Below are 15,657 nucleotides of genomic sequence, written 5' to 3'. Positions count from 1 at the left end.
ATATATTGGTATGTCCTGAATCCATTCTCATGCACTGTCATGTGTGTCTGACGATTGAAAGCTGACGAGGACACATCAGCAACGTGTGCAGAATTCCTCCTCCCTTCTCCCACAGCGTCAGGTAGAAACCTCAGGTAGCCAGTTCTTGTGACGTGGCTTTCTATAATCTACTTAGTTCAGGTCTGCACTTTGATCAAGTAAGCAGTGTTATCTTTTGAGAGCTGATTCTCTTCTACAGAGGATTGTGTCTTACTTTATAAGAATACAGGTGTGGACTTGATGTGTTGTCTTTTGGATTAATGATGCAGTGTGTAGGGGGAGGGGCCAGTCATGTATCTTCACTACCCCCGTGCTGCAGGACTACCTAATCCATTAAGGCTGTGTGACCTTTATCTTCCCCTCGCAGTTCATGCTTCAGGTGAGTTAATGATGGACCCTTGTATTAGGAGCAGGACTGAGTTTATAATCCCAGCTATGACCTGTAGTAGTTAATGGCATATGTCATTAATTTGAGCATGGTAGATTTATAAGGTTCTTGGGGTGCTGTTTACCTTTCCTTGTTTATGTGGGTTCTTTATATGAAATAGATGAAACATGGGCTTATTGACTGGTGTCCTGTAGGGCTGTCACGGGTACCTGAAATGACCCGGAACCGCGGAACAATTCATTCGGTTCGGGTAAGGTTCTGTTTTTCCGGAATTCGGTTCGGTTCCGATTTGTATAGTAGTGTAGGTTTTACTATAAAGATGGCGTCAAAAACGAGAGATTTCTTAATACATTGCAATTATAAGGTGATTTAAATAATATGGTACAATTGTTGTCTAATCAGGAAGCTACTTTAAACTAGTTAAAATGTTGCTATTTCGAAGATTAAATGAAAATATTCTTTTTGTTGTTGAAAATAATACAAATCATTAGCTTTTATTCCATTAATTACCCGAACCGAAATACCCGAAACCGAACCTAAAAAAATCAGAACCGACCCGACCCGAAAAATTTTGGAACCGTGACAGCCCTAGTGTCCTGTGAGATGTACCTATCTTATGTAAAAATTCATGTGCAGATAAGTGTAGGTTGAGTGTAAGTGTATCAATAAGTATAAATTTTTCAAGGTGTGGTTGTGTGTGGCCAGGAATAAGAGGAGTTCAAATAATAGTACATGTACAATGTACTAATGTGTTGGTGACAGTTCTCTAAATGTTCTATGTTCTATATCATCACCCATTCTTTAAATGCAGAATGTATACATATGCATTTCCATTATATTAAATCTTACGAGTTAAATTGATGTAAACAGTCAATATATACATATTTAAAGGCATAAAATTAATGCAAAATTTTACTGTGTTTGCTTACATTTGAAGAATATTTATGGAAGAATAAAAATATACATTTGTCAAGGGAGATAACTAAAAACTTATATAAATTCTGAAATTTAAATATCTATTAAAGTCTTCTTCATCATGGTTCCTTTTGGTTCCTGGTGGAACATAGGGCTTCCACGACAGTTCTGCATCAAACTCTGTTTTGAGCAGCCTTTTTTTTTTTTATTAAAGTGTATATGGATAATTTTGACTACCAGACAAAGTGATTAAGCTAAGACTGCCTGTACTTTAGTTTATGAATAAGTAATGTTAAAGGAATAATGCACTAAATGAAAAGGCATATACCCACCTTAAACACTCATTTTAAATTTTAATTCATTCAAAGAACAAGGTTCACTTTTGACAAACCATGTTTTAGAAAACGGGGACTATCCACAAAATGCATTATGACGTCACGAAATGCGTCAAATATTTAAAAATGTCACATATTTTTTTGATATTTAATATAGAGCGCAACCTCTGATCTAAAATATGCAACTTGTAAATGATAGAATTGTTTCCGTTTTTATTTTTTATAGATTTTTGAAATTTTAATTCATTCAAATTTAATACATGTACAAAGGGAAAAAAAATAGTTCCAAGTCTAATTTTGGTCCAATGTAAGGAACTAAATGATTTTTCACCTTGAAGGTTGGATGCAGATAATTTTGCAATTTCTAGAATGTTGAATCTTGAATTTTAGCCCATCAGAAAGCTAAGAATCAAGAAGTGAAATAAAAATCATGAAATTGTTTCATGATATGTTCTCTTGGTGCAAAATAAGAAAGGACTCCAATGGGCTGTTGTTTTATAAGAACATGAGTCTCCTTCATTCTTGCCACTGATGCTTATATGCCACATATAAATTTATATCTCTATCTCTTTTTTTGCATTAGCCCATTGGAAAAAAATGAATATGGCACTTATGAACCACCATTGAATTGTTTGTGGTTTTGTCATAGGAGAATCATGTGTATCAGTTTAGCCCTGAGAAATGTTTTCCTCATTATAACTGGAATGTACCGAGTGAGCCTGGAACATCTCCATTCAGCACTCTGCTCACACTGTCTCTGTTACATGTCTGTATCAATCTCTGTAGGTCCTCAGATTACATGTACTACTGGATGTTTATACAGAATACTAAAAGCTTTCTGTCATTTCAATTTAATCCCTAAAAAAGCTCCCTCGGTAGGTTTTAAGTTAACCAGAGAGTGTGTCACTGATATGAAGGCGATCAATGTGTTATCATTATTGATAATGTGTAGGTGATAAAAGTTTGTGATAATTAATGTATGTAGATATTAAAATTAAATAAATGATCTGTAAGGTATTAATGTGTTGACATATCTTAATTAATGCACTTATGCTGGTTTTATGACTTGGAGGCCTTCCTTGACTGTAATTGTTTGAGTAGAATGGCCTAGGGACCAGTAGCCCAGTGTGGACTGTTCCCACCTGTACAACACTATGATTTATGTGAACTCTATCACTTCACTATGTCATTATCAGCTCTCTCCAACATGTGATCTGGACTAACACTTCTATCTTGTCATGGTGGCTACACATTCACAGTTAAAACTAGTTTTACAGAGGTAGGGAATGCTTCATTTCTCGGTATAACCTTCACTGAATGACATTTTGTAGAATTTCCATTTCTGACATTTATGCTGGTGAAGAAAATTTGAATAAGATAATAGAACTTTTCATAAGAAGACGACATTCCGTTGATTAAGTATGTAAAGATTGCACCAGTATCTGAGATTGTGGGCAGTTTGCAGTCAGTATTGATTGTAATACACAGTAGGATTTGGAGCCTGGCTGTTCGCTCCCGGAATACTGAGCTAGGAAGAGACGGTGAACTATTAAGTTTGTCCTTGTCAGTGTTGTTATTGAGTGGTGTTCCTCTCTAGGCCGGGGGACGTTAGATGCTGTTGACTTGCCTCCTGTCGGGGGTCAGTGTTCCATAACACCGCCACAGATCCCATTGTAGGAGAGCCGTCAGTTATGTAAACAAGCTATTCTACTGACAATTTACCTGCTCAAATCGACAGTGTGTACACACACACATGGTACAGGCCCTCTGACAAGTGATTGTTCAGCGGGGAGAAATTGAATTTTGTGCACAAGGATCTGAGTCATGTTTTTCTGACTGTGACTAGTGACTTAAGTACTCTAGTACTAATGTGTTGTCATGACTTCTTCATGAAGAAGCAGTTTTCAGGTGTGGATATATAAATGTAGGTATACTAGATGGACATTTAAATGTATTTATATACGTGAGCAGAAGGTGAGCCCACTGTTTTTTTATTCACCTCCGGACATGGTTTGACATTGTGGTTTATTTTTGTTATTGATTAACTTCGTGAGGTTCCATTTAAACTGGAATGTATATGTGCCGTAATTAGAGACATGTTTGTCTAAATTTGTCATTCTGATAGGAAGAGCTGTTTGGTGTTCCAAAATGGCTGCTACATGTTAAATTGTGTAACACGCCCTATTTGCACATGGTTTTAATATGGTGAAAATAACAGTATTGACATTTACCTGGATGGGAGAAAGTATTGAGAGGTATATTGATTGGTTCAGATATACGGATAACAAAAACAAGATGGTTCTGATGTAGACCTGTAACCTGTGTAATATCAGGAGTTCTCATATTGAGGGATTTTACTGCTGTGTAGGTTTTAACTTAGGGTTGTAATTCTTCATTTTAAAGATTGATCAGCATAAAATCCATATGGGAAGCCCACACATTTGATTATTTTGGTAGCATGCCTAATTGTAGGCCATTACAGTTAGGAATTCATTTTACCTCAGGCAATATGACAGCCTGTCAAAATGTTAAGTTCATTCTGTATATTAATGTGTCCTGTTGCTTATTGGTGCTTCTCACCAGATCACAAGAGTAATTTTTATATCATGATTATTGAAGAGGCACTTGAATGAATTCCTATTTTGTAGCTATTATAGATACAGAATTTTTAACATCATGAAACTTTTTGATTTATTTATGTAAATACGTTGCGACAAGTTTGTTTTATACATGTCCACTGTAATAACCCCCAAGATTGTGAATTGTAGAGCAAGAAATATATACTTTGGGAGTGGTTTCTAGGCATGGTTATTGATTCAATTTTACCATATACATCAAGTTCAAATCTGCAATTTTTTTTCCATGATTGTATAAATTTGTGTGGAAATATGAATGAAGAAATAGATTTCTACTGTGATGAGGTTCAAAAGACATTTGTAAGTTTTTAATGAAGTATCCTAAACAGTTTTGTTAAAATTTCAAACCTATGTCTTTTCAGATGATTTAGATGACAAAAGCAAGAGAAGACTGGATTATAGTGACACAGATGAAAATGGAAATCCTCATACACCACTTCTTCGAAACGAGTACATGCACATGAGAGAAGGTCCGAATTCTCCTGGCTCCTCCGTGTACCCAAAATCCACCAGATATGATTCAATTGAAAGGTTTCCGGCTTATTTAAACAGGATAGAAGATTCCTCCTCTACTTCTAATCAAGAGGCCACAAAGAAACGCAAAAAAACCAAGAAAGACAAAACAGTAGAAACCATCCGAAAATCGGAGGAAATTGAAAACTATCAAGGTTCTAAAGAAATTGACGAAATATTGTCATTTATTGAAAACGATGGCACCGGGCGAAAACCCAAAAAGGTGTCCAATAATGGTACAGTGGACGTTAATCCTGTCAAATCTACAGACAAAAATAACAAGAAGAATAAAGAGAGAAAGTCGAAGGTAACAGCAGGAGACGTCAAATCTTCAGACAAGAAGGAAAATAATTCCGAGAATAGTGTGAAGGAAAGCTCCGAGGAGAATCGGGAACATTCCGAAACCTGTAGGATAGAAATGGGAAATTCTAATGAAAGATTCAGCTCACCAGAAATAAAGACTGACGACTGCCAAGGGGATATCAAGGACCGGAATCACATTATTGTTGATAAGTGTGTTATGGAGGACAGTAAACTGGAAGGTGAGATGATGAATGGGGACATTACTTTTACTGAGGAAGAGGCTGTGGCGATTTCCAACAAGAAATTAAAAAGTTTGGAACCAAAGGGAGAGAAGGAGTTAATGAACCATAAAGTGGAAAGTGAGAATGCTGAAATAATTGATACTTCTGGTAAAGTGACCAAGGACCCCCAAACCGACACAAATCTTAACAATATGAAACAAAACAACATGAAAAATTCCAAAAAGAAACACAACATAGTGTCTGACAATAATAAAAAAGACAATGTTAAAAACTCTGGTGAAAAAGAGCCAGAGGAAAAGATGGTGGAACATAAAAGTGACCCCAAAAGTATTGTGTTGGGAGACACTGAGGAGGTAGATAAAGAGAGTGATTACTATATCTTCACAGACCTGGACCTTCCCAAACCAGTGGAGGAGGAATTCCAGGTCGTAGGAAAAAAGAAGAAAAAGGGTGTCCCTGTCTCCGTCAAAGAAATCGTGAGCAAGGATGCTACTACCACCCAGCGTGTTCCACTGAGGGAGGAGAGGCGACGACCCCAGAGGTCCATCACCCCGCCCCCCACCTCCCTCGTCAACTCCCTTGCCATGGAGGACGAGAGAAACAGAATGAGGGATCTCAGTCCATCATCCTTCCCGGCTCTTGGTGCTGGAAGACAGGGAAGACAGTCTTTCAGAGATGGTCGTCGCAGTTCAACTGGGGACGTACCAAAGGAAATTCTTATCAAACCTCAAGACGACAGTGATTTGGAGTCAGTAAAATCACTCCCTGCATCAGCACAGGCCGTGTCTCCCAGACTCCAGATTTCATATGCAAAGATGGCCGCCTCCCCGAAGCCAAACAGTTTGGTGTCCACATGTCCTGACGAGGACTCTGAGGACCCCAGTAATGTGTCTGTTGACTTAAAATCGGCCATTTGGAAGGGAAGTCTTACAGAGAGGAGGCATTCAATTGGTTCTAGTCCAGAGGGTAAAGAAAACGAAGGCTCTTCCATTCGTCAGAAATTCGGAAGTCAGGAATTGGTCAAACCAGAAAAAGAGGAAGGTCTGTTCAGCTCTACACAGTTACCTTGTTCACCTGAGAAATCACCTTCTGTAGTGGAGAGTGTGAAATCAAACTCTTCTCCCAATCCCTCTGTGGATAATAGTGCTGCCATTGACAGTGTAACTGTTACAGACGCTGTGTCGAACACTAGTGTGACTAAAGCTAGTGATAGTGAATTCAATGAACCTCTGGAGAGTTACTCTATAAAAAACACTACCCAAGTGACTGTAAACATGGTAAAGAATCAAGGTGCAAACAATCAGATATTCTCTAAAATTAAGGTGACAAAATCTAGTTGTGAAGCCTCAAAAACAAGCAAATCACAAGTCTCCTCTAAACAAAAAGTTAGTGCAAAAAAGCAAGCAAAATCTGTCATTTTCTTGGACAGGGGTGAGAAAGAACATGAGAACTTGGATATTGTGTTTGGATTTGATCCTCAACTGGAAGTGGAGGAACCAATGGTGTCTGTATCAAATTCTGTTTCAAGCAGTAGTTTACATTCCGCTGCAGGGTTAGCCCAAACTAAGTCTAGTGAAAATCTAAGTGTTGACTCAAACAGTTCAAAAGAATTGCCCCGTGTTCCCGTGGTGCACTCCAGAAGTGTCACAAACAATTCTAGTTACACAAATACCAAGGACTACAAACACTCGGTTAGAAATTCCAAATCAGCAACTTTTCCTTTAGAAGGGAAGAACGGAGTGAAATCAATTAGCACCTTAATTTTCTCCCCTGATTCCAAGCACCCTTCTGCTCAGCAGTTCTCGTTTATCAGTGAGGACACGTGTACCCCCACTGTGAGTGATATGATCTCCAGTGAAGCCCCCAGTGAGGAGGGATATGTGACAGTGGTTTATGGGGAAGAGTGTAGTGCAGTGTTGGGGGCAGAGTCCAGACATCCCCCACCGCAAATCAGATATCGGAAAGAGACCGGGGATATTCTAGGGTGCTTTAATAGGGTGGATGTAACCAGCTATCTTATGAGAGGTATGAATATATGCTCATATTTGACATTACTGATACAGCAAAACTCGTTTAGTACGAACATGGATATTGCGAATTTACGGATATAGCGAAGTTATCTTGGATCCCCAGCTATATAAATTTAATGAACTTCTTATACGGTTATAACGAATTACGGATGTAGCGAAGTAATTTCATAGGTCCCTGTGACTTCGTTATAACCGAGTTTTGCTGTATTTAATTAAATTTTTTTTTTTTTGAATAATTATTGACTAAGTTAAAAAGATCATAAAAAGAAATGAGAAATTGTGGTGTTGCGGACTCAATCAGACAACTTTGCTGGAAGGCAAAAGTGTATCATTATTACAGAATTTTTTATTTTTGGAAATATATTAACAAGTATAGTGATAAGAGCATTATGTAAATGTATTGATGATGAGGCAATGCACCGCGATTGATGGATTATTATTCTGCAATGATTAATGCAAGAGTAGATGAATATATAACCATGTCTAAAAGGTTCTAAGTAAGGATTAGATTTAGTATGAAAATGTATAATCTTCTAATGTGTCTACCAAAATATCTGTTTAAAATTACCTTCTTCTTTTTTTTCATTTCAGAGTGGGAGATTGTAATGAATTTGAAAGAGAAAAGTGAGTATTATGGGTCATGAAATATAGACAATTAATACAGAAAAGTAAACACTGAAAAGAATTCCATAACTTCTAGAAACAAAATTAGTCCTTGTACAAAGAATACGACCAAAATACCTGGTTTTGATGATGTGTTATGGGTATTAGACGAATCTCGCAGAAAAACCTATAAGGCTTTTATGTTATACATAGATCAATGGATATTTGTCTAGAAGGTACTTGCCAATTGATTTCATTTATACCTCCTGTATAGAGTTCAATACCATCTCTATTGAATTGGAGGCAATTGGCATTATTGCTGTATAGTAAAAGAGCTTGAAGCCTTAGGAATGTTGACGAGCTTAAGATTGAAGAGAGATTGGAAGTTGTTCACAGTTTTTCCTGCAGATGTAGAAGAGTGACAATCATACAAATACAATGAGAATTTGCTTGTATGTTCAAAAATGGAAGCATCTGTAGTAGGCAGTGTACAAGGCAATTTTGGTGTGAACAATAAACACAACAAAAAATTATATTTCATATTTTGAAATGTCCTCATTTTATAACAGCAAATGAATTGAATGTTGCTAATTGAAGCTTGTCTTTTACATTACAGATCCAGGGAGCATTCTCGTCCTTAACCAGCACTAGGCCTGCTCTGCTCTTAGCTTCATATTGCCTTACCCCGCCATCATGTGTTGCTTGGATTTTAGTTTTAACCATTGTTATTAGAGAGTCAAATAATTTATCTCACTTTTTTGATGTTTTTGTGGATGATCAGTATTTTTATATCACATGTGTATCGAAAAATGGAACTTTGATGAAAGCAAGTTTTTGTTTCATTGCATTATGTACTTTTTGACAAAACATAAAAAACCATCTATGAATGAACTCAACAAAATGACAAGAAATATCCAGTTGTATGCTGTTTTGTATAATCTATCATGTATATTTGCATACATTCCAAGTGACGTACATATTTGGAATCTCTGATGGGGTAAATTTAGGGATAGGTAGAACATTCTATTTATGATTTTGGGATTTTGGGGGATAGTGTGTCATGTAACTTTTTTCTTGTTTTTCAGTAGAATATTATTTCAATTTTTCCTTCATGGCTGATGCTTTTTCCCCCATATATTAAGCTTCAGCCAAGCTATATTTATTGTGTTGAAAAATTAATAAGATTCTCCAGATGACAAAACTGCAAACTGATATGATAGGAATTAAAATAGGAGGTTGATGCTTTCATGTAAAACAAAAGATTGGCTTTTTTTAAATATAGATTTCTTATCATATTTGTAAGCTTTCTATGCTTAACATTCCTTGATACTGTGTAAAATAAAATGCAATATATGGAAATGATGTGATAGAAAAGTTGAACTTTTATTGTGTTCCTGAAACAATTCACCTTTTAATGTAAAACTTTGTTTCTTTTACTTATTTCAAACTGTTAGAGAAGGTGAAATGTCGATCCTTCCTAGCATATTACTGATTGCTGGAAGCATTGTTTATCAAAGGAAAAATAGTGACTAGAAGTAAATATTGAATGTGAAATTTTAACTTACAATGCCAAAAAAATGGTGAAGAGAGACCAGTAATGCTTCTTTGACAGTGCTTTGTATGAAATTGATTGGTCCTTTGTTAATGAACCGCTGTGACCACCAAGGATGCTTCATGGGTTCAAAGGTCAGCAGGGGTCATCAGAGCAGGCATAGGTGTGTCTTATTGAAAAAGAACTGTTACAGACTGTGGAAATTCAGGGAGGATAACTCCGCAGTCTGTGAGAATTCAGGGGAGAATACTCTTATTCTGTGGAGACATTGGATGAAGTTCATTAAGTTGAGACTGAAAGTTGTGGTGTTAAGTTGTCGGCATAAAATCAGGCCTGACCATAGACTTCAGTCTTGTAAACAAAGTCCGGGTAAGAATCCTTACTTAATATCTTGAACATGTATTTCCATGTACTTCGCATTTTCACGTCATTTGATGGTTTTCTAATAATGTGGAATAAGACTAAGAAATCATTTCTATTCAAACATGTACTTGGTAACATTTTCATTCCTTTTTTTTTCAGAGAGAAAGTATTAAAATGAGAAGATGGGAGGAAATAGATCCGAGGAATATAATAATTGGTACCAGCTTTATAAAAGTTTCTAAATATTGTTCTTCTTTTGTTTACTCCAGCAGTCGGAAAAAAAACAATGGATTAATCAAAATGATCTATGCCAGAAATCTTCCTGACACTTTTTTGGTTTCTTCATCAGATGTGTTACATGTGATTAATCATGTGAGTGTCTGCCATGTGTAAGAGAGTCAGTAGTGGGATCTAGTCGTCTATGGCACATCTACATGTATTCTCCTGGGTATCACAAACCTTGATATTTGGGCTTTATGTCATGGATCACAATGTTATTTGCTATTTGTTTCATTGAATTATATTTATTTTGTGTATGCTATTGTTTTGAATTTGTTCATATTTTGCCATGAATGGTCTGAAACACCGTTTACAAGGGTGCTGACAGGGAATTATCTATGGTAACACTGGGGGATAACACTGTTATTTCAGACTTAAATTGTAAATTTTATCTTTTTATGAAAATTGTCTTGCCATGGTAGATGATCCTTTTCCAATTTTCAAATGCCTGTTTTTCATACTTGAATATTGCTAACATTTCTAATTATAACAGGTTCATAAGCAAATGGAATAGAGTTTGGAATTTTTGTAATTTAGATTGTTTACAAACAAAGATAATCCTGCATTATTGACAGTATCAATCACCACCCCTGTCAGCATGTTTGTGATGTGTTGTGTAAATGCCCAGCCATCAAGGACATTTACACTGAGGCATTGTTATATGTAGCTTTTAGGTTTGATTTTTTTTTCCCCTTTATGCTTATTAATTTTTTTTTTTTTTGATACTGTTCTGTTTTGTAATTTTTTTCCGGCATATTTCATGTCTATTGAAAATTGTTATTGCTATGAATGATTGTATGTGTGGTACTTGATTATTTGTTTAAGAAAAAAAAATTGTCATATGATTTGTTCAAGTGTTGAAAACTTTCTAGGATGATGTTCAAATTTTATATATATACATGCAAAGGGGAGATGTTTTGAAGTCCCAGTTCTTTGTCTTTATACAAGAAGGTACTTAAAACTGGAAAAGATGGGATTCAGATGGTAAATAAGAACACCAGTTTCAACTTTTTCAAAATTTGCACAAGAAGTTATCTTTCAGTAAACTAAAAACTTCAAAAAGTAACATGAAATTGGAAAACATGTAATCTGCTTACATAAGATTCAGAAAATTTAATGTTTATATGTCAACTTTGAATTATTGTTTTATATAAAAGTTGTACAGGTTTTCAGGAAATTTTCTATTGTAAAAAAAAATATTTTCTTTTATTTTTCAGTAACATCAAATATTATTGGTTTTCAGTTTTTATATATATTGAATCACCAAACGGGGGAAGATTTAATTATGTTTATAAGTTTGATAATGAACAAACTGAAATTTGTATTTTTGTTAAGATGGTTACAGAGATAAATTTTTGAGATAATATAACCAGTGTGACTGGTGGAATTGTTCCAATGCTACGTTCTCTTGTTTGTGATGAGGACCTCACTGCCATAAGATCTAACAGTTTGTATAATCAGCGGAACAATGTAGAGATGCTCAACATTCAGTGTCAGGGGCACAATGTGTCAGGTTATTAACAATAAAGATTACTTATATCAGTCAGCCTTTATTTTTTCTGTTTACATTATTGGTTCATTTTTATGCCACTAGTTGGAAGGTAAGGGGCATTTTGCATTTGGTCTCTGCCTATTAATTATACCCTTGCTTGTAACATCTGAACTTAGAAACATGGAAGCCTTTTGCAATCTCTTTTTCACTGTACTAAAACATTACACAATTTCAACTTCTCCAGAACCACAGGGCCAATTTTAATCAAACTTGCCACAAAGTATTCTTGAGTAAAGGCAGTTGAAGCTTGTTTAAAATGAAGGGCAGTGCCCCTTCCAAAGAAAGTAGAAGAAAAGGCAAAAGTATGGAGTCTTTTGAAAATTTTAAATTCCACTTGGCCAGAAAAGATGAAAATTATAAGAAAGCTTCCTGACATGTAGATTTGTGTGTTCAAATCCCTCAGGGGTAAATAGGGTACACGGATAAATTTTTACACAGGAATATACTAGGGGGAATGAGCTACAAAGCCATGATAAGTTTGAGGAAGCATCCTCGGATAGTGTAGAATTAATTCTTTAAAACTAAAACTTGTGATGAAGTCACAATGGATGATCAATTTTACAAAGGAATGTATAGAAATAACCTTTTGATTTCTTTTCTCCAGAATAGCGGGGTCATGACATACAGCAGCCTTAAGTTTCAATTTTATTCCAATCCTGATATAAGTGTAAGCCAGTTCTAAGTAGGCCCAGATAGGATATAGCCTAACAAACACATGATACTCAGGTGACTGTTGAGGCCTATAGACCTCCTGTTTCTGACAGTTTTCTCAAGAACAGTTTATAAATGTGAAATTGTCCTTAAGAAGGCTGGGGGGTCAACAAATTAACCACAAGATTTAACTTAATCTTTTAGATAGGATACCAAGCTATCAACTATCATTTGGCAAAGAAAAATTTCATATATTTTAGTTTTAAAATGATCATTTTAAATTTGTATATCTTTATATGGAGCTCTTCTTCTAAAGGAGGTCAAAGTAGTCTGAAAATGGTCACAACCCACAGCCCCTTTAAGGGGGATGTACGGCCACCTTTAGTGCAGTGAGAACGAAATGTAAACATTTCTTCTAATTGCTAAAATACATTATATTTTGATCCAATTTTAAGTCTTTATGATAAAGATACAATAAATATGCATAACTGAATGCATGTTGTGCATATATAATCTATACTTTTGCAGAAAAATGCTTTTGATATGCTCCTTAGAACTGCGCAGCTACAGAATTCAGCAAAGCCTTAAAAAATCCAAAAAAATACGCAAACTGTGCATTAATGTTCTCTCTACAACCATTTGTTGAGAAAATGTCTAAATTTTGCACTTTTAAATGATAATTTCAAGTTCAAAACAATGTATCGTTGTTTTCAAAAAGAGTGAAAAGAACCATGAAAGTAGTTCATGGATAGCAGCACGTGGTCTATTTTTAGTACAGAATTTTGTTTTCCAGACCTCTTCTTAATATGGAGGGACATAACAATCTTTAAATGTAGAAGAGAATTACAGTTGCAAAATATTTCAAATAATATGAACACTTTTAAAAGAGGAAATGTGTTATAGTGTTTCTTGAAGTTATTTATTATTTAGTATTATTATTGTACAGTTGTTAAATAGTGTACGTATTGATATAAAAAAAATCTTAAACTCTTTGATTCCAGGTAAGGAAAAATGAGCACCATCAAAGTTAAAAATTAAGAGTTTGTAAGTTTGTCACAGATAACTTATAATATCTATCAAAAGTTTTATTATCACCATTGAAACACAAAGAAATTAAACACATAAAATCGATATGAATGACCTTGTTTTAGTATCTACTAGTACGAGGGGTGATCAAAAAGTTCGCGAACTATCTCGATACATGTGTATCTATAAAAAAAAAATCAGATTAGAAACAAATTTGGTGCACACATAGCCAAACACAAGTTCTGTAAATAGCATATGCTGAATAAAGTTTTGCTCACAATGTGAATATGACGTCATTATGCAACTACTTGTGACGAAAAATGGTTGTCTCAGTGGAACTCGGAACAGAGTGGAACAAACGACTAAAATATTTATGGTATATCTTAAAAATGCCTTTGAAGTAGCGTATGAGAATTTGTTCACAATATATTAAGACAAATGACTTCCTATAAATTCAATCAATGATTGGATAGATCGTTTTAGTGAAGGAAGGCAGATGGTTAATATGTTAATTTATATATATATAGAGAGAGGGTAGATATTTTAATAAAATGTAAGTTTAAGCAAATTTTCTGAATTGATAGGATAGATTCTATCACAAACGTGCCATCCATATATAATTTATGTGAAAAAAGTCGAACAGGCCCGGGGGTCTACTAGTATATGGGGGGGGGGGGGTTCCTGTCCTCAAGCACCTGTGAATTTCATTACAGCGGAGCAACATTGGAAAAGGAATGAAATCATTCAGCGTGGGTTAATGGGAAAAAAAAACTTTTTTTCTATTTGCAAATTTCGTCAAAATTACAATTTTACAGAGTAAAGAAAAAAAAATCAACATAATTAAATATTTTATACCATCTTTAAAATGACTTTTGGTGGTCCTCCCAACTCAGGGAAAAATTATTGGGTCGGTATTTATAGGTGAGAAAAAACTTCCTTAAAATTTAAACATATTTGTTGACGGAAGAAAAAAAATATCGTGTAATGGGATGTAAAAAAAAATTGAGTCGGGCCATTTCTAGGCAGTAGATCGGGAGAGAGGGCAACCGAATATTTTTAAAACAAATGGTCTTATAAGGCTAGTACATGTTCCATCACATAAGTAGTAATGAAACTTTTTGTAAGTAATGTAACTTTTTGAATCTTTGGCACTATTTTGAAAAACAAACATAGGATTTCCGGGGGGAGGGGGGCTATAGCCTCTCACTGTTTTTTTGCGATGATAGACATAGCATATGCAATGGACTTTTCTTTGCAAACATTGTTCTTGCTTCTAAATTTCAAAGGAACAGCTTCGTGTGTTCAATGGGCGAGAGCTTACAACGTTGTCAACATAATGAGACATGATTTTTTTTTATGTCCAAACATTACTCCATACAATGTGTGGGTCATTGCAAACAATCTAGCTATTTATGTGAGGTGCCTGAAGGAAATCTTATAACTGCCTATTTTTTCTGTCTAACAGCTGAACAAAATAGACAATGTACCAACTTTTCGAATGTAAGACATGTAATTACAATTTGTTTTTCATGCACTGCATATAGTTTAACTTTTCCAAATTAAATGCTAAGCATCCTCCTTGCAGTGCCCCATTTGAAAATAACTTCTATCGCCACAGAAAAAAGACCCGACGTAAACACATATGTTTAGGACATTTTTTATCTTTTTTATTGAGTTTTAAAGAAATCAACAAATTATCAAGACTTGTTCCATGAAAAATTAAATATAATCATGGTCATAAACGCATCTATCCACAGCAGATATATGCACATGCCAAGCACGTGCTCAGTGGAATAATATTAGCAAGGAAATTCGAGCTGTAAACAGAACAGTTTTTCCCGATTTGCTGGAGTGGGGTTAAAATCGCGTTTTTTCATTATTCAGACGATGCGATGCAACAAATAACAGTAGTAAGTAATATAACATAATGATTATTACTTAGCAATTTCTTGTCTTGATGTTATTATGGTCGCATTTATTCTAAAATCAATGTTATTCGAACTCTGTGTGACAGAGGAATGGCGGACGAAATAAACACATGGCCTCAGGAAGACACCCATAGAAATTTTTCAAGAATTGTGGATAATGACAAGAAAAAAGCGAAACAAATGATTGTAGCCATATTATCAATGAATCAAACTAACACCATTTTCAATGCATTTTTCATCTCGTGAATGCTGTAGCTGCGCAGTTCTAACATGATTAATTTCCTCCTAATTAAAACAAAATA

The 15,657-nt window shown here is 35.1% G+C and overlaps 1 protein-coding gene across 2 annotated transcripts in view; it reads left to right on the top strand.

The window, feature by feature from the left end:
* LOC134244812 (dual specificity protein kinase splB-like) overlaps window positions 1-11,740 on the top strand; it is a 31,673-nt gene extending 19,933 nt beyond the window's left edge. For both annotated transcript variants that reach the window (XM_062727063.1, XM_062727064.1), the window contains exons 3-6: window positions 4,676-7,396; window positions 7,993-8,025; window positions 8,621-9,925; window positions 10,079-11,740. In XM_062727063.1, coding sequence (XP_062583047.1) covers window positions 4,676-7,396; window positions 7,993-8,025; window positions 8,621-8,655 — 2,789 coding nt within the window. In that variant the 3' untranslated portion in view covers window positions 8,656-9,925; window positions 10,079-11,740. The remainder of the gene's footprint in view (window positions 1-4,675; window positions 7,397-7,992; window positions 8,026-8,620; window positions 9,926-10,078) is intronic.
* Window positions 11,741-15,657: the final 3,917 nt, after the last annotated feature.

The sequence above is a fragment of the Saccostrea cucullata genome, unplaced genomic scaffold (assembly GCF_032062105.1).
Source record: "Saccostrea cucullata isolate Sc308-1 unplaced genomic scaffold, CSIRO_AGI_Scuc_v1 ctg249, whole genome shotgun sequence".
In the NCBI taxonomy this organism is placed as follows: domain Eukaryota; kingdom Metazoa; phylum Mollusca; class Bivalvia; order Ostreida; family Ostreidae; genus Saccostrea; species Saccostrea cuccullata.
Note: the sequence above shows the minus strand (reverse complement) of the source record. Positions and strands in the feature narration are given on the sequence as shown.